Source organism: Delphinapterus leucas, chromosome 14 (assembly GCF_059928025.1).
Source record: "Delphinapterus leucas isolate spDelLeu-1000000601 "Yukka" chromosome 14, BTC_Dleu_Yukka2, whole genome shotgun sequence".
NCBI classification, from domain to species: domain Eukaryota; kingdom Metazoa; phylum Chordata; class Mammalia; order Artiodactyla; family Monodontidae; genus Delphinapterus; species Delphinapterus leucas.
Genome location: NC_143142.1, coordinates 73567819 through 73590234, shown reverse-complemented (window position 1 = coordinate 73590234; position 22416 = coordinate 73567819). Strand labels below are relative to the sequence as shown.

Sequence of the window (22416 nt, the reverse complement as noted above, 5' to 3'; positions counted from 1 at the left end):
AAAATTGAGCCTGGGCCCCCTATGCCACTGACTGGTGTGTGACATGAGAAAGTCAGCTTTCTGACCCAGGTGTCCACATCTACAAAGTGGGGCTGGTAACAGCACCCCACCCCTCAATGGCTGTGATGTTTAAATGAGACGTCGTACAGCCAAGTAATTTGTACATGAGTATGAGAGAAAACCCTGTGCCCCGCTCAACGACAGCAAAACAAACAACCTGATTAAAAAATGGGCAGAGAAGCTAAATAGACATTTTTCCAAAGAAGACGTACACATGGCCAACAGGCACATGAATAAATGCTCAACATCACTAATTATTAAGGAAACGAAAATCAAAGTCACAATGAGACAACACCTCACACCTGTTAGCATGGCTGTGATCGAAAAGACAAGAAATAACAAGTGATGGAGAGGGTGTGGAGAAAAGGGAACCTTCATACACTGTTGGTAGGATTATAAATTGGTGCAGCCACTGCAGAGGGCAGTATGGAGATTCCTCAAAAAATTAAGACTAGAACTACCATATGATCCAGCTATCCCACTTCTGGGTATTTATCCAAAGAATGTGAAAATGCTAATTTGAAAAGATACAGGCAGCCTTATTTACAATAGCCAAGATATGGGACCAACCTAAGCATCCATCGGCAGGCGAATGGATAAAAAAGATGCGGTATATATGTGTACAATGGAATACTACTCAGCCATAAAAAAGATGAAATCTTGTCACTTGCAACAATATGGATGGACCTTGAGGGTATTATGCTAAGTTAAATAAGTCAGATGGAGAAAGACATACCATATTACTTCAATCATATGTGGAATATAAAAAACAAGATCCCAAACAAATGAATAGCCCAAACCAAACAAAAAACAAGCATGCAGATACAGAGAACAGAGTAGTGATTACCAGAGAGGATGGAGCAGGGTGGGGAAGGGCAAAATGGGTAAAGGGATCAACTGTATGGGGATGGATGGAAACTCAGTTTTTGGTGGTGAGCACCCTGTAGTGTATACAGAAGTAGAAATATAATGTTGTACACATGGGACTTATATAATGTTATAAACCAGTGTTACCTCAGTTAATAAAAAAGACCTGTGCCTAAAGTCCTAGATACAGTCGTTTCGCCACCTCTCCACTTTTCCACTGGCTCTTGTTCCTTTTCCTCTGTTTTTTAAGGATATGTAATCACCAGTATCTTTTATTGGAAGCTGCCTCTCATCCTCTTTAGAAGCTGGTGATGCATGACTAGCAGATTTATTTCTGTAAAAGTAACATGTGCTCTTCCCTTTGCTGGCATCTACGCCCCCTTTCTCTCTGGTATGCAACATGCATCGGTGATGTCCATCACCGCACTGTTTTGTTCATTTCTTACTTTTGCTAAATGGATGTAAAGGCACATTAAATTGGGCCTTCTCTCTGCCTTCTCAGCCTAGGGGAGGGGGTTAACTCTACCGGGTGCCTGCTCTGAACCATCCATGGAGCCCCCCAGTGGAAAGTAAGACCCCAGACCCCAACCCCAAAGCAACCATTGTTATGTTTCTTGTATAGACTATGAACACAGACACGTGTATATTATAACCACCTTTGAAATACAAACCGGGGCCGTAATATTTAGGGTTTTGAAGCTTGCACTTTCATTTTATAACATAGCTCTGAGATCATTTAGTGCCAGTACACGGAGAGCCTCGTCTTTCTCTTTTCTTGGGTGAGTAGTAGACTGTTATGTGGAACTTTTCCCATTGTTCTGGAATTGCAGCCAAGGGACAAAGCTATCAATGAACGATGCCCGGTGTCCGGGCAGTCGAAGGAGACCTCCCATCAGGTCCTGGCACCCCCTACCCTGGCCTATGTGGGGTGAGCCCTGGGGCTGGAAGGAGGCAAGGGGTCAGCTGGTGGGGTGAGCACTGCTCTTGTTGAGAAGTCACTTCCTTTCCCCCTAACCACATCCCACCCTCCGCCCGCCCCAGGTCAAGTTGGTAGACGGCGAAAGGCATCCCCAGGAGCCACTTGTGAGGACGCACTGGCAGAGAAGCCTAGCTTGCTGTCCAGCCTGCCACTTGCCGAGCCCCAGAACCGACAGCCGCGTGAGGACACACCTCAGGGCATGAGGTGAGAGAGCCAGACGGCTTGACGTGCCCTCTGGCAGCTTGTGTGATCACAGCCTGTGTGCCCCTGGGTGCCTGTGCCAGTATAAGGGCCCCATGGGGTGTAGGGTGCCATGTCTGGAGGCGAGGACAGCCCCACCGTCCCAGTTCCCTGGGCCTCTGTGGAATTGGGGCTCGTGACCTCCCCAAAGCCGTGCTCTCAAGTCGTGCTTCTCAACTTTGGCTACAGAATTTGATTCTCTCAGGGAGATTTTTAAACTCCCCATGTGTGGAGCTCAGCCCCAGAGAGTCTGTTTTAATTGGTTAGGGGCGACACCACACCCAGTGCCATTTCTGAAGGGAAGACGGAGGGAGGACAAACCATAAAGAGTTCTTACTGGAGCCCCTTATTATTGGTGCGTGCTCAGGGTCTAGCCCCTCACTAGCTCATAGAAGATACTCCAGAGAATAAATAAAAGGCTGAATGGATGACTAAGAATGTGAACTGGGAAGTTTTAGAAGACAAATGACGAGAGGCTAAATAGTGTGGTGGGAAAATCCAACCAGCTGGGCGTTGAGGGAATGGGCTCTGATTTAGCCTCTCCATGTGCGAGCTGGGTGCTTCAGGCAAGAAACCTCCCCTCTCTGAGCCTTTGTTTCCTCATCTGTAGAAGCAAAGGGTTTGGAGCAAATACTTTCTAATGTTCCCCCTCTATTTCTGAAATCCTCTGAGTAGATGGCTGCTCTGCCTATCCCTGGCGTTTGGCCATTTTTCTTGCTTCATGTGCGACTCCAGTGCTTTCCAAATTGGCTTAAGCTTGAGAGCAGTTTTCCTTGAACAAGAACTCTGGGGCCATCAAAAAGAGGTTGCTTGGTGACGGTTTGTGCAGGGATGACAGTCACTCAGTGTGAGGGGAAAGGCAGAATGTTCCAGAACATTCTAATGCCCACAGTAGTTCACTGGTGGGTGGATGGGGGAGGGGGATATACACAAGCCTGGAGCATTTTTCTTTTTGGTGTGAGCTGTAGGCGTGTGACAGAATCATGGAAACCAAACCTGGCTTTAGGGATTTAAAGGCAAAATTGACTTTTCCTCTGACCTAGCTCGGTCCAGCATTGCCCAACTCTCTCCAAACACTGCATAACGGCTGTTTGTGTGGAGATGAAGAAAAGCTCTCTGTTGACTTGATTTCCAAACCCTGCCTTTTGGAATTGACACAAGAAGAGGGCAAATTGCTCTCCAGGCTTGACCATCCGGTCAGCCTACTCCAACCCCCTATCCCAGCTCTCTGGCTCCATCTACTCAAACAGAAGCTATTGAAACAGATATCAGTAACACAGATAAAGAGTAGAGCAACATGGGCTTTGAACCCCAGGGCCAAAAGGCTTATTGCAAACTGGTCAACTTCTTTCTGTGGCTTCTAGCCCCCAGGGGTGAAAGACCAAAGCTCCTCTTCTTCCCTGAGACAGCTCTGTGTGTGGTCCAGTCCCCGGGATGGGGTGGGCGGGACATAGGGCGTGATCTGCACCTTCAGAGACGCCTCCTCAGCGTTCCAGGTTGCCAGAGCCCCAGGTTTGCTCTTGGCTGCACGTGGGGGGAAGACGCCCAAAATCAATGCAAAGACAGCACTCGGTTAAAGCACAAACTCTGAAACCAGACCACCTGATCTATCCCTTACAGGCTCCGTGACCTCGGATGAGTTTTAAAAAAATCTCTGTACCTTGATTTCCCCATCTGCAAAATGGAAATAACAATGCACCTACATAGTACGGTTGTCAGGAGGATCAAATGTGTTCATAATTCTAAAGCAGCTTAGAAGACTGCCTGGCACGTAGGGTGTTTCAAATAAATCAGTGGTTCTGAAACTTCAGCACGAATAAGAATCTCCAGGATAACTTATTTAAGTGGAGTTTACAGGGCTCCATTTTCTGAGGGGCTTTAGGTGAGAGCCTGAGGTTTTTTAATTTTTATCACCCATCCCCAGGTGAATCTGAGGCAGGTGGTCAGCACTGCCTGGTCCCGGCTATGCCTGCATCTCCCACCTGAGCTACAGGAACCCTGCTTCCCTTGGGACTGGCTCTAGTTGCCCTATGGGCTTCTCGAGTTTTTGTAGGTGGCTTGTCTGGTGGGTGCTGGAAAGATCTCCTTCTATACCAGTCGATCTTTTGAGTTTCAGCTCAAGTGATATCTCCTCCAGGAAAAATTCTTTACCTGACTTTTTTTTTCATGTGTACAGCATTGTAACTTGACATCTGTACACCTTACATAGTGATCAGTCCCAAAAGTGTAGTTACCACCCACCACCATACAATGGACTCCCTTCACCCATCCCCCAGTCCCCTGTCCCTCTGGTAACCACCAATCTCTTCTCTGTATCTATAAGGGCTTTTTTGTTTTGTTTGTTCATGTTTTGTTTTGCTTTGTTTTAGATTTCACATGTGAGTGAAATCATAGGGTATTTTACTTAGCAGAATACCCCCAAGGTCCAGCCATGTTGCTGCAAATGGCAAAATTTCATTCTTTTTTATGGCTGAATAATATTCCATTGTATGTATGTACCACATCTTCTTCATCCATTCAACCATCAGTGAACACTTAGGTTGTTTCCATGTCTTGGCTATTGTAAATAATGCTGCAATGAACATATATATTTTCGAATTAGTGTTTTCACATTCTTTGGATAAATACCCAGAAGTGGATAGATGGATGATATGGTATTTCTATTAATTTTTTGAGAAATCTCCATAACGTTTTCCATGGTGGCTGCACCAATTTATAATCCCACCAACAGTGTATGAGTGTTCCCTTTTCTCTATATATTCTCCAATACTTGCTGTTTCTTTCTTTCTTTTTTTTTTTAAGTCTTTATTGAATTTTTTACAATATTGCTTCTGTTTTATGTTTTGGTTTTTTGGCCGGGAGGCCTGTGGGATCCTAGCTCCCTGACCAGGGATCAAACATGCACCCCCTGCATTGGAAGGTGAAGTCTTAACCACTGGACTGCCAGGGAAGTCCCAACACTTGCTGTTTCTTATCTTTTTGATAATAGTCATTCTAACAAGTGTGAGGTGATATCTCATTGTGGTTTTGATTTGCATTTCCCTTATGATTACTGATGCTGAACATCTTTTGATGTGCCTGTTGGTCATCCGTATGTCTTCTTTGGAAAAATGTGTATTTGGATCCTCTGCCCGTGTTTTTAATTGGGTTGTTCTTTGTTGAGCTGTGTAAGTTCTTTATATATTTTGGATATTAACCTCTTGTCAGATATACGACTTGCAAATATTTTCTCCCATTCAGTAGGTTGCCCTTTTGGTGATAGTTTCCTTTGCTGTGCAGAAGCTTTTTAGTTTGATCTAGTCCCATTTGTTTATTTTTGCTCTTGTTTCCCTTGCCCTGAGGAGACATATCCAAAAAGGTATTGCTAAGATCGATGTCAAAGGGGGTACTGCCTATGTTTTCGTCTAGGAGTTTTATGGTTTCAGGTCTTCCATTCAAGTCTTCAATACATTTTTGTGTATAGCAGAAGACAGAGTTCTAGTTTTATTCCTTTGCATGTGGCTGTACAGTTTTCCCAACACCATTTTCTGAGCAGAGTGCTCTTTCTCCATTGTATATTCTTGTCTCCTTTGTTGTATATTAACTGCCCATATAAGCGTGGTTTCCATTGCTTTTGTGCCAGGCCCATACTGTGTTGATTACTGTAGCTTTACAGTGTAGTTTGAAATCAGGGCCTGTGATACTTCCAGCTTTGTTCTTCTTTCTCAAGATTGTTTTGGCTGTTCAGGATCTTTTGTGTGGTTCCATACACATTTTAGAATTATTTGTTCTAGTTCTGTGAAATATGCCACTGGGATTTTGATACAGTTTGCATGGAGTCAATAGATCTTCACCTGACTTTTGGACAGACCCTGACCTCTGGGTGGAGGCATAAGCCCTTATCTGCCATTTCACATTCATTTTTTTTTTTTTTTTTTTTTTTTTGCGATACGTGGGCCTCTCACTGCTGTGGCCTCTCCCGTTGCGGAGCACAAGGCTCCGGATGCGCAGGCTCAGCGGCCATGACTCACGGGCCCAGCCGCTCCGCGGCATGTGGGATCTTCCTGGACTGGGGCACGAACCCGCGTCCCCTGCATTGGCAGGCGGACTCTCAACCACTGCGCCAGCAGGGAAGCCCTCACGTTCATTTTTTATAAATTTGAAGGAATCCCATTTGGGGCAAAAACCTCGTCTGATGGCAAAAATCTGAACTGAACTGACATGAGGCTATTTATAGTCTTTATTTATTCCATTTAGTGTGTGTATTCACATGCTTGGCTGTAGAAATATTAATGGGTTTGATGACAGTGTGTTGCCCTATCCTCTACTGGCAGTGTTACATAATGTATGATATATATATATATATATATATATATATATATATATACACATACATACATACACACACACACAACATAGTACTTTTTTTTTTTTTTTTTTTGCGGTACTCAGGCCTCTCACTGTTGTGGCCTCTCCCCTTGCGGAGCACAGGCTCCGGACGTGCAGGCTCAGCGGCCATGGCTCACGGGCCCAGCCGCTCCGCGGCATGTGGGATCTTCCCGGACCGGGGCACGAACCCGTGTCCCCTGCATCGGCAGGTGGACTCTCAACCACTGCGCCACCAGGGAAGCCCCACAACACAGTACTTTAATAAAATGCAAAAAAAAAAAAAATTCTGCTTTCCAAAGCACATCTGGCCCCAAGAGTTTTGGATTGTGGATCTGTAGCACATTTTTGCTCTGATTATTGGCTTTCTCCTCTGCCTTGCCACTAAATGAAAACCCTAAAGGCAAAGACCTGAGTTTCATTTTGCATCCTCCACATCTAGCCCATTTCTTGGTGCAAATAATGATCAGTTGGTGTTTCTTGAATGAACGAATGCTTTCTTGTAGAGGAAACTGTACCTGTCTCTCTTACTCTCTGTGACATACATGGTAGAGTTTGTAAAATTAACCTCACATGGCTCTTTTGGTTCCTCCTCCTTGGGACCGGGCCTGCAGCTGGGTAGGCTGTCTCCAAGTTGGGGTGATAAGAACCTCAAAAGACTGTTTCAGGCCTTCCCTGGTGGCGCAGTGGCTGAGAGTCCGCCTGCTGCTGCAGGGGACACAGGTTCGTGCCCCGGTCTGGGAAGATCCCACATGCCGCGGAGCGGCTGGGCCCGTGAGCCATGGCTGCTGAGCCTGCGCGTCCGGAGCCTGTGCTCCGCAACTGGAGAGGCCACAACAGTGAGAGGCCCGCGTACCAAAAAAAAAAAAAAAAGAAAAAGACTCTTTCAAACAGCTAGATTCTTCCACTCTCCGTTTGAGCAGGGTTTTTGAAAAAGAGGGAGCATTTCTGGGGCATTGGAATGTCTTGAACAAAAGAATTCTCCAAGATTGGGGAACAGGTTGAAGCCTTCACATCTGAGATCTTCTTTTCCTTCTCTGTCCCCGGGACAAAGCTCTATCTGTACACTATCTAAAGGGGAGAATACTCTTCCAGACCCACCCCTCCCGGGCTTGATAAAGGCAAGAACTCCAGGGCAGGAAACTGGGAAAGACACCTCCGAACCCAACAGAGCTGTTAGAAAAGAGGGGGATGAGGAGACTCAGAAACAGGATTATAAGAGATTGAGCTTCCATGGTACGTGAGTTCAAGGCCCCTGGCCCTTGTGGTATATCGTGACAATGTGAGAACAATCACATTCTAAGTAAAGAGAAATGGGATGGTTATTAGATAATTCAAGCCCAAATCTCACATTGGTCCAAATTGCCTATGAACACGTGCCGGGGTTGCAAACGCAAGCGTCTTCCTGGCCAGACAGCTTATGAGTGAACTGAGCCACGTGTGACACAATAGGGAGCGGAGGGGAGTGTGGCGAACAGGAAGGTTTGGGCCTCATTTAAAGAGAGCAGCCCCTACTGAGCTCCTGCTGATTAGAGCCAGGGCTTCTCATTTTTCAAGTGAGATTGGAAACCTTGATTTTTAGGTGAAATGTCCCTATCTTAAAAATCCCAGGAAGGTCAAAGTAAGATCACGGACAATCAAGTTATGGCCCACCCATCCCCAGATTGCAACTTTTGTTTCCATACATCTTGGGTGCTGTCCCGTCTTGGGACCTTAGAGTAGTGGGTTTGTGAGTTCCTGACATTTTCTGGAATCATATTCTGAGCTGCGACAATCCCAAGTGGAGGCTGTTTCTCTCATTTGCAGCTTCTTGCCTCCACTGGGGCCACCTCCTTTTCCAAAGGCAGAGGCCTCCTCCCACGCCCTGGGCCAGCACCTACAGGAGATCGCTGGGTAGCCACCAGGAATCATCTGTTCCGCGCCTCTGCTTGGACAGCCAAGCGCGGCTCAGATGCCTGAGGTCCTCCAGGGGAACTGCCATCTCTTGAGAACTAAAGCGCCGCTGATGCTACGAGGCTTGAAAATTGTGTCTGAAAGGATGAGAAGCAGAGCAGAAAAGGCACGGTGTTCAGTTGCTATTTTTTAGGCCACCAGGAGGGTTGGCAGGCGCCCAAGCACTGGGGCCAAGGCGGCACGACTCTCTTAGCAGATCAGCTTCTGCATTTTTGCTGGCCGTCTCCTGTTTCCTCTCTTGTTCTCTTGCCAGAGACCCTAGGTGACTTCCTTACAGACAATCAGGTGGGTCTGGGTCCCTCATCAGGGTCACGAGGTGGAGGACGCTTGTTCGCCGGGCCAGTGTTTGATTATTATCCAGGAAGAGACTGAGGCAGGAAGCAGTGAGGATCCTCCAGATTGAAGCCCACAGACGACCTCCAGGCTCGCTGGAACTAGCACCACCCTGTTCCCCAAGCACCTAACCAGTTCCCTTTAATCCAGCTTTATTGAGCATCCAAGGTACAGAGAGCATTGATGTAGCCTTCGCTTGCAGGTTGCTTACAGAGATGTAGAGGAAGAAGACAATTATACAAATAACCACAGTGAGAGGACAAAAGGGGCAAAGTGCTGTAGGTTCAGAGGAGGGATGAAACTTCATTCGGTGGGGGCAATCAGGAAAGGTTCCCTGGAGGAGGTGACAACTGAGATGGGCTCTGAATTTTAGGTAGATTTGGACATGGGGGGAGGTCACTCCACAGTATGAGCAAAGGCAAGAAGGAAGGAATGTAAGGGGTGTGTTTGGGGGGAATAGTCCGTTTGAGGGAATGTAGGGGCCAGAAGGGAAACTGAGTCAGGAACCTGATCACCAATACCCCGGAGTGCGTGGCTAAAGAATTTAGATTTTCTTGGGTTGACACTGGCAGCCTTTGAAGGATTTCTGCAGGGGACTGCAGTGATCAGAGTTGGGCTCTACTCGGAGCTGTGTGCAAACTGGACTGGGAATCAGGAGAGGGAGAGAAGGGGGTGCGGTCAGGAGCTTCTTATGATTTGGGCAGAAGTTACTGAGGCAAGTAAGGTGTGGGGCGTGGGACTGGAGAGGAGAGTACGGGTGCGGAGCCCATAAGGATGTGCCTGCCGTCCCAGCCCCTCCCCCTTCTCAGGCATCTGCTCCCGCAATTCCACCAAAACCTCCCCCTTTTGAGACCCCAGTGACACCCTCATTGCCAGTTTCAGTGGTCATTCCTCAGTCCTCGTACTGGGGACCTACCAGCAGCACTTGACACACGTGGTCTCCCCACCTTCATCAATAAGCTCCCTTCTCCCGGCCTCTAGGACACCGTTGGTTCCTGCTGTCCTCCCACCTCTCTGGTATCTCCTTCCTTCCTGATTGTCTCACCTTCCAGTCTGTGCATCCCTCCTTCTCAGTCTCAGCTTTAAATTCCATCGACATGCTGATGGCATTTAAGTTGGTATCCCCAGCCTGTACCTCTCTCTGAACTTGTACCTTCAACCTTGTACTTGACTCCTTCACTTGGAGGTCTAACAGCTGACTCAATGTTCGTATATTCCAAAAGGGCCTTGACCTTATATCCCAATCCTTCTTAGGGCCTTTGTATTTGCTGTTCCTCTGTCCCCACATGCTCTTCCCCAAGTAGTCACAAGACTTGCTCCCTCAGCTCCTTGAGATCTTTATGCCGACCCACTCTATCTAGATTTGCACCCTCCCCTGCTACCTCCTTCTTCTGCTTGCTTTCATCAACATTTCATGCAACATACATTTTACTTATTTATATATTTGTTGTTTGCTTGCCTCCACTAGAATATATATTTTCTGATGGAAAGGATTTTTGTTTTGTTTTGAATTGCTATATTCCCAGCCGCCGCAAGTGTGTGGTGCATGGTGGCCACTCAGTACATGTTTGTTGAATGAATGAGTGAATAGAAAACTGAACTCTGTCCCTCTTTGGACTTGGGGAACAAGGCCATGTGGAAGGTCAAAGATAAAGTCCCAATGTGGATGCCTGGAAGATACCAGGGTACAATGATAAAGAAATTTAGAAACAAAGAAGTTTGAAAGCAGTGTGAGTTTAGATTGGGACGTTCTGAGTTTGAGTGACCTGGGGGGCATCCTAAGATGATACCCGGCAGGATTTGGATATGAGGGTTGAGGGCTCTGGGAGAGATGGGGAGTAGATGTAGATTCGGTCATTGCTTACATGGCGGTGATGGCTTTAAGCCACAAGGGGAGGTGGGGGGAGAGAGAGAGAGAGAGAAAGGGGACACCAAGAACAAATTATTGGGGAACACCTACTTTAGGCGAGTAGTTCAAGAGAGAGAGAATAACCAGGAGACTGAAATGTCATGGAAGCCGAGATAGAATTTCAAGGAAGAAGAAATAGTTGATGATACTGAACAGTGCACACTGGGGGGCAGGATGAAGCCTGGGAAAGTGGTGTTAGGTGTGACCACCTAGAGGTCTGCTCTCCTGTTGCCCAAATGCCCTGGATGGCCTTGAGCACCAGGTAGGAGCTCAAGGGCAAGTTGTGGACACAGTGAACTGCCCAGTGGTGTGACCAGACCTGTTCTGGAGGCAGGCTAACCAGAGTGTAGGATGACTGGGGAAGGGAAAGAAAGTGGACACAAGCTTTAGGATGATACGGCAGCCGTTCAGACCTAAGGAGTTGCCTGCAAGCGAACTTAGGGGTTTGTGGCTTCCATGTTTAACTTGTAGAGCAAGAAAATGACTGGCCCAAGGTCACCGGGGTCCACAGGGTTCCCGGACCTCCAAGACAGGTATGACCATTGCTCGCTCCGTGTCACCAGCAATGGTTATTTCCCAATGCTGTGGCTCTCTGGCCTCCATAGCTAATATTTGTTTCCTATTGATCCAATCCCAAGCCTGTTACTTTTTAACTGGAGTCCAGGGGTTCAAAGGCCTGACTTTTGTTTAAACACTCATTAGGATGGGGAGGGCATGTCCCCTGATAACCTCAACTGATGAACAAGCAAGGATCTTCTGAGTAAATATAGGCTGTGCAGAAGGCCAGACGGGGTGGACCAGAGCGGGGTGAGGCTGGGGGTCAGAGAGGAGAAGACCGCACTGGCAGAGGGCCTCTTCAAATTTGTAAGAGCTGAATAACTGGAATTCAAAAGACAAATCCCAAATCTAAACTTTCCACCACAAATAATATTAAGTATAAGTTAAAATCTAAAATCCTTTATCAAACAGAAACTCTTTAGAAAATGTACATCCTGGCGCTCCATCAAATAGTTCCTGAGAGTAGAGAATCCAGCCCTATGGCCCTTCAACTCTGTTCGACTAAGGGATGCTCGTGTTGCCCTGGGATCTGGAAAATACGGGGCCCTTGCTTTTGACGGTGGAGAGTTCTGTCCTGGGGCAGTGGCCAGAGAGGCACAGCGGTTCCCCGTGAGGGGCTGGGGTTTTTCTTGGAACAGACCTGTCTTTTCAGATGGGTGTCCCTTATGCACACTGGATTTTGTGGCTTGAAACAGGGCCTTTGCCCTCAAAAGCCCTCCTCCACTCAGTTTGTTGATACATAGATGCCATAATTTCCATCTTTATTCCTGTTGGTTGAAGCCAAGCTTCAACTCTGGAGTTTGAATACTTCTAGAAGGGGTCATGCATGTCGTCTGATCGGTCATGTACATCTTAGTGTAAATGGGTGTCTGGGCTCTTCTCTCCGAGACGAGGTTTGGTGGAGAGGATGGAGGATGGGCCAGGGTGAGCGGCTGCATGGAGGCTTTGAGTCAGACAACCCCGGTTCAGATCTCTCTTCTGTAAGACTCTTTGCTCTCCCGGTCTGTTTCCTCGTAAGTTGAGGGTGATAATATCTATCGTATTAGACTGATGTGGAGATTTACAGGAAGTAGTAGTACTATTAACCTAAGAGAGTAAATTGAAGACTCCAGAGGCTCGGCAGATGTCGGCAAGGCCACTATTCCAAGGGAAAATTCATTCTGCAGATCGATGCCGAAGGCTGCTTGTTCCCAAACTCCTTGCCCTGTCCTCGGGGCGCTGCTGGATATCTCCCAGCCTGCCTTGCGGTTAGGTGTGGCCACGTGACTAGGCGAGGCGGGGGTGGGGGTGGGGCTCTGCCTGGGGGGTGCGGAAGGTGGGAAGAGAGACTCCTGCACCTCCAACTCTTAGAGTTTACTGTGCAGACAGTGGACATGTCCTCGGGTGGGCGGAGCTCCGGTTTCCACAAAGAGCTTCTGCGCTCAGCATGTCGGGGCCCTTACTCTGCTCAAGGGCTTCTCCTGTGTTTTGAGGAAGACGTGGGGAAATCCAGAGGGAGCAGTGGGAGGAGACAAAATTTCCTGCGCTTGTCTACCAAGATTTATTCCCGTCTCGGATGATGTCACTTGAGGTTGATTGAAGCTTTTAAAAATCATTCTGGTGTCGAGTCGGCTTGGAAGCGAGAGGCTGCCTGGAGTTCACCAAGCACCCCTCTGTGCTCGGGCCCTTCCCTCCCATGGGGCCTCCTGCACTCTGCTCCCCCCGAGGGGTTTAGGGAATGAGACCAGCTTGATGTGTTTCCAGGGTTCCCCTGAAAACCTAGGTTTTCTGCCTGAAGTGGGATACTGATGGGTCTGACCCTGACCCTGACCCTGGTGGCTGCCTGTCCCCAGCTGGGCATCTAGCACCCCTACTGCCCTCATTTCTGCCCTGGGCTCAGTGACGAGCAGCCCTTCTGCTGCAGACAAGCCGCTGGAGGGAAGGGACAGGGTGAGAGGTCACACTAGCCCCCAGGGACCCACAGGGGCACCGTTGAGAAGCTAATCGCCCCCTCCCTGGGGGCCTGCAGTTTCCAGGATGCAGATCACCCACGGCCATCATCCCCCCGTCTCTGCGGGGCTGCCCTGGCTTCTCCCGAGGGCAACAAGTGAGGACCAACCCTGGTCCTCCAAGCTAACAGCACTGGGCAGGTAGGGAGTGATACCTGGGCAGGTAGGCAAGAAGCCGGGACCCACACGGCCAAGGCCCTTCTGAGTCAAACATTTCCGCAATCGTGTGATTGAAGCTTGATGAGCACCGGGCACATAACAGTGCAGAATAGTTATCTGCTTTTAGCTGGTCTTGCTATTCAGTCCGAACAAGGCCACGAAGGATTGAAAACTCGTAACTTCTTAGCTCTGGGAACTGTATGTAAAACCCCCACGGTATGGTATTGCTTAGAAATTGCCCAAATGTATCACTTCCCTTTCATCACAGTGGGATGCGCCTCTCCGCTGTCACTCACTCATCTTCAGTGCTCAGGCGGGAGCTTTCCTTGCTGCAAGGCCCTTACACGACCCCCAAGCTAACTTGTCTGCGAGCAAACTTCTTCCGCAGAGAGAAAAAAAGGCTCTCCCCAGGAATTAGGGTGAGGAGAGGCGAGCAGAGGGCTTTGGGAGGAAACGTGTGTTCTCCCCTCCCACCATCAAGGCCCCGAGCCCCCGTCTCTGCGGCCCTGTGCCCTGTTCCTATGGTGAGCGATGCCCCGAGGCTGCAGAAATGCAGGTGACGGTGCCCCATCCATGTGTTACGGGAGCACCTGAAGCGGCAAGTTGGCTGGACACCCGGGCAAGGACGGGATTAAGTTAGATTCAAGATACTGGCAAGTCCAGCAGGCAGACACACAGGAGCCACGAGCGAGGGGGCCTGGGCTGGGCTAATGCACGGGCGGCTTCGGCCTCCGACCTCCTCCCTGAGGCACCGGGTGCTGAGGGCACCCCAAGGCCCAGCTGAGGGGAGATGCCGCTTTGCCCAGGGGCAGGGGGCGGCCGCTCCACTGCTTTCCATTGAGTTCATCCTGTGTTACCTGTGACTTGCTGCTAGGGAAAGAAGGAGGCACAGCCTGGGGACGCTGGCTGGGGAGGAGCTGGGGTGCTACAAAGGGGCTGAGCAGGAAGGTGACAGGCTGACTGGACTCACCTTTTCCTCAGGCTGGGCCGGAGGTCAGCCCTACAAAGGGAATCTTGGTTCTCCCCTTCTCAGTCCCCACCAGTGGGTGTCCTGAGCTGGGGCCAGGTCCGTACGAAGGGGTCCGTATTGGGACTTAATAAAAGTCACCATCATTTTGTTTTCCTGTCCAATTTAAGTCCTATAAAAACTTGCTTAGACATCCAACAGCCCGAGTCCTCTGGAAACTCAGTTTTGAGAAGTGTTGTCTCCCAGATGAGGGCGCACCAAAGGGACGGGAAAGTGGCATCTGCCCTCTTATGTCCAGGGACCCCTTTGAACGTGGCTCCCCAGAGCCAACCACAGCGATGAGAATCCCTGGATACCCATGCTCACCACCAACTTTTACCAGGGACGTTAGAGTTTCAGAAGTGCCTGGATCACTCTTGGACTTCAGAGCAGGTTAAGAGCTTACTAACTTAGCAACTGTGTAACTGATGTATGATGATTTATTCCTATTTCATGTATCTCATCATTTATGTTTTTCTCTGTGAGCATATACAAAGTTCAGAGTGGCTCTATCTGCCGGTACCTTCCTTGTCTGTTCCTGTAAGGCTGGGGGAAGCCGCAGGAACTCAGAAGGCTGTCGATACCTTTCCAGCAAGATACCATCTACTGCTGACTGAAAGAGACAAGTAGCAAGATACCAGGGTGCAATTATGTCCTGATTTGGATGTTACCTCCTGGCAGTCCCAGAGGGGGCAAGTTAAGGCCATAGAGAGGAGGCTTAGGCACCAGAGAAAAAGGGAAAAAATTTTGAGGAGTCTACGTGTTTTATCAGGGAATTGACATGAGATCTGGATTTTGATAGCATCTCCCTTCTGAGAACCACCTTGAGCTTCATTACTGAGTCTCTTTAACTGACATAAATTGAGGGTTAGTCAGATGAAAACTAGAGGTGGAATATGCCTTTCCAGGAATGGACTTTATATTACCACTTGGGTAATCCATCAAGTCATTAATTCTCAAATTTAATAAAAAGACAGATGGCTAAGAATAGAGGTGCATCCCATTAAGCTCAAGCCATGTGTTCTGGGCAGCCTTTAATGATGTTTTTAAAGATGTGGAACTTCTAGGGAGATTAAGGAAGTGAATATACTGTCTATAAATCTGCAGGCATTTAAATAACCTCCCCGAGACAATCAAGGCGATGCGCTCACAAAGAAGCTTTAAATCAGACAACCCGTAATACTTGATGTAGAAAAAGTTCCAGCTTCCATAATTCTTTATTAAATATTTGACAAGTTGCATCACTTCTTTACAACGACTTCATTTTGTCACATTACTCTTTTGCTGTCAGGAAAACAATCCACAATTTCTCTTTAGATCTCCCAAGAAAAACGAAAAGCAAAAAGGATTTGTCCTTCAACTAAACGTTTTCTGTCGGTATCAAATTCAACCGTATTTTACAGCTATTCTGATTGTGAAAATGAGCATTTATCCATACGTTGTCTGTTAAAAAATTTCCAAGTTGTTTGGTTTTTAATCACTGTATCAAATGGTACTTGGCTTTATTTAGGAGGTGTGTTTATAATAAAAAGTTATGAAACATTGAGAATTCATTTGGAATGCTTGAAACTGTTTTTCACCTTAAAAGTCACTGTTTTTTCATGTTTCCTTTGATAATAGGTGCTGAGTTAAGAGATGACGGCATATTATATCATCTTCCTGGGGTGCTCTCAGGCTCTGAGGGTCAGAATTCTCAAGACACAGCTTGGAGAAAACTGTAGAAGGGACTAAACTCTCACTCCCTTTCGAAACCAGATTCCTCAAGGTAGGTGTAAAAATGCTATACAAATATGTAAAGATATATTTGGACAGCATATGTACGTATATATATTACATACATAGTAGTGAAGGAAGCACAAAGATATGCAAAGTTAACATGAAGGAAACCGTGACAATCTAGGTGAAATTAGTCTGAGAAAGAGGGGCAGACTGGTTTATGTAGGAGCACAGATGTGTGGACACAGGGTCATGGTCATGAGAAGGCTTACAATGCACTGATACAGGTTGAGAAGGTAGTACACAGAGGTCTGTCGCCAATGTTGTTATATTCTATCATTACTCATACAAACACAAAACCAACCAACACAAAGACATGCATCTTAAACATGCGTTGCTCTGCACCTAACACCTTTGACGAAGGGGAGCGGTCTAATGAGAGATTTTCTTGGAAAATTCCATACCAACAGAAAGCTCTCCTTTTCTATGAAACATACCAGCTCACGTCCTAATGCTACAGCTTTGTCTCCGACGCACTGAAAACACTTTTGGGTCGGGGTGTGTGTGTATGCAAATGTATATACACTGTTCATTAAGGCTTCGATAAATTAAAAAAAGTGGTCCAAAGTATGTCACATTTTCTTCCCAGTTTCAAAATCTAAAGTACAAAGTGGAGTCTATAAGGATTTTTAAAAAAACACATCTCAGCCCTAAAATTGGCAGTTTTGACTTATCAAGATGTACCCTGAAGTCTGAATAAGACGGAGGTAGTGCAGGACCTCCTGGGGGGTCAGGAAGGGAGCAGGCCAGGCAATTACCCTGCACAGCAGTGCCCCCTACTGGCAAGGCAGAAAATGACACCAGAGTCAGTACAGGGGTGCAGAGTCAGGGTGAGGAGGAAAGAGCAAACAAAGAAGCGCTAGCACAGGGCCTGGGTAGGGGCTTGAGAATTGATCAACCCAGGCTCTCTTCATAGAGTCTGTAATTTCAGAGGTGAGATACAAGAGCTAGGGAAATACGTGAGTCACGTGTGGAACAATTAGTAACTGTTAGACAACATGTACCACTGCTGTGTGGTCTTGCCAGTTCCAAACTGGTTCTCTTGAAGAGCAAGTTCATATGCAGCAAATCTAACTGTTCTGTTTAACAATGTGAGATGTAGAAAGTGGTTCCAACATTTTGCAAACCATTTCTCTCAGAATCTGTCACTGCATCCTTATGTGGGAGGAATAATCCATGTCAGGTTGCTTTGAGCATCTGTCATCTGACCTTAGGGAGTATCTGACGTTAGCTACCAATGGGCCTTTGGGAAATAATGGCAAGTATTTCAGGAAAAAAGAAAGAGCACTGAGACGAATGCCTCGCTGTTTCCTGTTCCAGAGGCAGCAGGTAGAAAAGCAGCACACTCTCTGAAGCTAAGCCCACTGGGTGGACTTTCCAAATTCATCTTTAGGCTGACAAGAGTCAGAAATAGAAATACCCAGGACTTTACAGGTGGCTGTGATAACCAATGTTTAACATGCGATATGTATGTAAACCCTGGCACGCACTTCTTAACCTCAAGGCAAAATGGCCCATGACGGCTCTGTTTCAGCGAACTGAAGAAGCTAGATTCAGGTAACTTCTAAGAAAGCAGAAGCTCTAAGAGACCCTGGACTGCGGAGTAGCGTCGCTGCTAAGGACTAGATGAGGTGACACGGCCGTCCTGCCGTCGTCCCCCAGGCCCGCTGACCGGAGCAGGCAGAGGCCCAAGGGACCGCCCGGCAGCCTGCCCCCATGCAGTGCATTTTCCTTACTGCCTTCTGTGGTTACGTCGCGAAGGTGATGGAGAGTGGTCATCAGGATTGAGAGAAAACAAGATGGGTGACTGTTTTAGACAAAGAGTGAAACGCTGAGAATTGATGAGAGCCAGGGAACGTTATTTGGATTAAAAAAAAAAAAAGAAAACCAAAACCCCCAAACGAACTCTAGACCCGGCACTTTTGAGCTGTCACTGAAATGAGATATTAAGGGCTAGATGAGCTGGATTGTCATTCACAGTTACTGCCTTTCAAGTATTCATGGGGGTCTATTTCGGTAATTCTTATCTGTTCTTGGCACAGAAATTATCTTAGGACGGGTTTTCTTTCTTATTTTCAATACTTTGCCTAATTTGCATTTAGTGAATATTCTGATTTTTTGGAATATACAGTTTACAAAAAGACAGAAGAATCCCAGTTCTTAGACAAGAATCGTTGGATTTCTCCCCCTGTAAATCACACGCTCATTCTCAGAACCCATCCAAGCATACTGCTCTCCCAGGCTTTGGCATAAGTCATAAAAAGAAAGCCGAGTCTGGACTTGAGGGGCTACAAGAAGGGGGAGGTTTGCCACTGAGACATCTGTTACATTGAGTGATGGGAAAAGAATCCCACCAGTAGGTAAAAGTAATGAACAATATCGTTTTTTCTAATTACTCAACATCTAGGTTTTCTGATCACTACTGGATTTTAAAAATCAATACGGAAAGGGAACAATCCTCAGCTCTGTAGAAATCCACCTTCTTTTAGACACGCAGGCCTCTGCGCCGCTTCAGAAAACTCCCTGACAAGCACAAACATTCGTGGCTTCCCACGAGCCACCCAGAGCCGGGGTAAATTGAGTTTGTAACGCCAAAAGATCCTAAATGGAGGCCCTGAAACCACGATTTTATTGTCTTATCTACGACTGGCAAGAGGTGAGACGGCTAGTGTCCCCTGACTGCCACCACGGGTCTAGGACAACACAGGTTAAGAAGGACAGCAGGATTGCTGGGCTCCCACCCTGCCTCAGGCGTTCTCTCAAAACATGACAGAATTCTGCAACAAGGACTCACAAGCGGCCAGGAATCGAATCCCACAGAACCCTCCATCCCCGCCAGGACCAGCTGAAGAGCCGGACGTCAGGGGATCAGATCAAGCCTTCTCTCGCACTTCTAATCCAGCACACAACGGACACAACTTGGGCAGTACACGGTATGGAAGCATGCAACATGTCACTGGGAACAAAACCCGGTTAGATGAACTGTCTATGAATCTTTGCAGTGGCACAGAAATCACAAGACGATTGGTGAGGGCAGGTCTGTAGGCCGAGCTTTACAGCCAGGCTTTTATACACCAGCAGCCAGCTTCACAGTTGATAGCTGTTGCACCGGAAAGGTGTGTGCAGAGGGAAGAAATCAGCATCCCAGTCAATGCTCATGACAAAACCCCCCCAGGAACCAGATGTGACCTCCATGTCGTACATAAAGTGCCTTCAGAATTGGCGCGGTTAGAACAAAAGCTGGTTATTTAGCTACCGTCAGCAAACGTGTACAAACAGGAGACTGCACAGGCCTGGTTCCCACAGCTCCAAATCGCGCAGTGCCAAGTTTCGTTCGAGTGTCTCTACTGAGAACAGCAAAGAGGAAGACATGACAGAAGGACGACTGTACAGCAGCAGGAAGGGTTAAGTAAATAACTTCTCTTACGAGAAACGATAGTCCAACCCTGCCTCAAGTGTGCTCTAGCACACGTAATTACCTCTAAGGAATAATGGTGTGATTCCTTCAAGTCAACACAAAGTTTGTCATGCTATGTTACAGTTCTCTCAGCCTGCAGCTATTATGCTAAATTTGTACAAAAAACGTAATTATCCAGTTAGTTTTCATTCTGAGCATGGAAAAAATCGTCACGATGCCTAATGTTACGGTTTAAATTCTCTCCAAGTATTTGTCTGTAGAAGGCTTTTGGACAAAAGTCATTCTTCCAATGCTAATCAGGTAGGGCGTGGGGCTGTCCAAGAACTTTAAAAATGTCACTGACATTAAACCTGGCGTGAAATTCAAATACAAAAAAATAATATGCTCACTTTTCCAAGTACATGAGACATCTTTAATTGTAGTGAAATAAAATCTGCAAATCGGTCTAAATCATTTTAAAAAGTAAACATGAGTTGTAATACTATACCTGTAGAGTGATTAATTCCATTCGCTGTCATTATAAAGTATGTAAAATATTTATTAAGGGCTTGGCCTACAGAGGCACAACATAAATAGAATAAGTCCTCCTAAAATGTAATTAGTATACACATCAACCAGTTGGTAATTTGTGGTGGAAAATGCAGGAACGCGACCTGGGACTGGGTTCCCATGTTGGCGCGTGGGCAAGTCGCGGGCGAAGGCTCTGCTCCAGGAGTCCGCGCCGTGCGCTGCTCTCTGCCAGCATCTCTGCAGAGTCTGTTAGGCGAATGCAAAAGTGCAAGCAGGACTTGCGTGAAGAACAACCCTCCCGAGGCAGGGGGCACTTAATCCACCCCCTCGAATCCTTGGGCATTTTCCACAGCCATGAGAAGCTTCTCTCGTAAATCTTCAAAGGTTTCATATGGAGGTAAGTCAAGGCGATTAAAGCTGCAAAAGTTAACAAGGAAGCGTAGGTAAAAAGCCATCATCACTGCCCTTTAGTTACCGCAGCACTTCCTAGATCTGGCTAAGGGGGCACTTGGTGTTCCAGCAAGAGGATGTCAAAGTCTCAACTCGCAAAGATATTTCTGATTATCGAAAAGTAAATTCCAGCGATGACACTGCCCACACCAAACATGCTATAGTAACCTACGGGGGAAGAGAAAGGAATTTTCTGATCGTCCATGAACCCTCTCTACTGGGACCAAACGTGGATCCTGGAAAACCCTGCCGGGAAGGGAGACAAGACAGGCAACGTAACTGACATACACACAGAGATGTCAAAACCCTTGAAACACAAAGAACTTCCGCAGCAGGATGAACCGAGGCTGCATCTGTTTTTAACGCTCTCCTTCATTCAACACTATTTTAGGAAGCCCCAGCGCTTCTCCATGTAGCATATCGCTTTGTTTTTAGCGCAGCCCTGTGAGGCACGTTACGTTTTCTCAATCCTGCAGATGTGGGTCCCGGAGCCCAGCGGTGGGTCAGTATGCCCCAGGTCTCACCCCTGACAGCACCGCAGATGCGAGACCAGAACCCAGGCTGCCTGCAGCTCTGGGACCCCAACGCTGAGCTACCCTCTAACCAAAGTCAGGCAAGTCATCAACACGTGGAGTGAAAAGCCTCACTTATAAGAAGCCCCTACATACCTTGAGGCTTTGGCAGGGGTGTTACAAGTCACCTCGGTGACAGTGAGGTCTCCATACATACATGTGACCTCTGTGAGCAAAGGACTGCACTTGTCCACGGGACTGAGTTCAAAGTCTGTCTCTGCCACCGGCCAGCTGTGTGACCTCAGACAAGTCGCCTCCGTCCCTAAATCTGTCTGCTCTTCTGTGAAATGGGGAGACCTGCTGCAGAGTGCTGGGAGGGGGGTCTGGCACACAGCAAGCCCCAGAGCCAGCGGCCATTGCCATCACTCACACACCATTCACCGCCGGCCCCCCCCGGGCACGAGGAGCTAGAGCCCCAGACACAGAACTGGTGCCCGTGCAGGTGGGCTGCTGGCGGGCACCTGTCATGACGATAGCCACACGCACACACACACGTACACACGTGCCTTCGTTCATGATGCTTTAGTAAGAGCTAACATTTGTAGAGCATTTGCCCCGTGCTAGAACCATTAAGGACTTTTCATCTATCACCTCAGCGAATCCCAGCAACCAGCCTGTAAGGTAGGTACTGCCTCATCCCTATTTATAGAGAAGGAATTCGAGGCACAGAGAGGTTGGGTAACTTGCCCAAGGTCACACACAGTAAGTGGTAGAGCCAGGATTCAGCCCCAGGCTGGCTCCAAAGCCCAGATCTGCTTCTGCTGCCTCAGCATTTAAAAGTGCTCGCTCCTGGCACCGACATAGGTTTCCAGGCACGAGCAGAACAACTTCTTATGTTTTAAAAGCTAATGATTATCAGCAGCAATAAGAAACAGACACATGTCCATGGTGGGCCCTTTAACAACCCCTAAAGTATTTAATAAGACACGCTGAGCTCTGAGATTTTTTTTTTTAACAGTCAGTCATCAAACATCAAAAGACACAGCAGAGCAGGACACTGTGCCTCTCAAACCAGAGCCTCAGAAACCCAGGAATCCTGAAGGCGCAAGTCTGAAAGAAGTTTTCAATTTTTGGTTTTCATCATGATAATGATTTCAAACATCAATTTCACCAGTGATAGAGACAGAATTCCACTTCTGCAGGGTATACTTAAGAGAAGAGGTGGCTGTCGTCTTGATTTCAAGTTGGTATTTCACAGTCCAGGGCCTGCAATCCCTGTGGGGTTTCAAGGATCTGTGGCCATTTTTTCCCTTTAAAAAAGGTCCATACATTA

At 47.4% G+C, this 22416-nt stretch overlaps 1 protein-coding gene across 1 annotated transcript in view; it reads right to left on the bottom strand.

Moving 5' to 3' along the window:
* Positions 1-13954: 13954 nt before the first annotated feature.
* Positions 13955-22416, bottom strand: part of NEDD4L (NEDD4 like E3 ubiquitin protein ligase) — a 338877-nt gene continuing 330415 nt past the window's right edge. Inside the window, exon 32 of the mRNA XM_089895250.1 lies at positions 13955-20538. Coding sequence (XP_089751376.1) covers positions 20436-20538 — 103 coding nt within the window. The 3' untranslated portion in view covers positions 13955-20435. The remainder of the gene's footprint in view (positions 20539-22416) is intronic.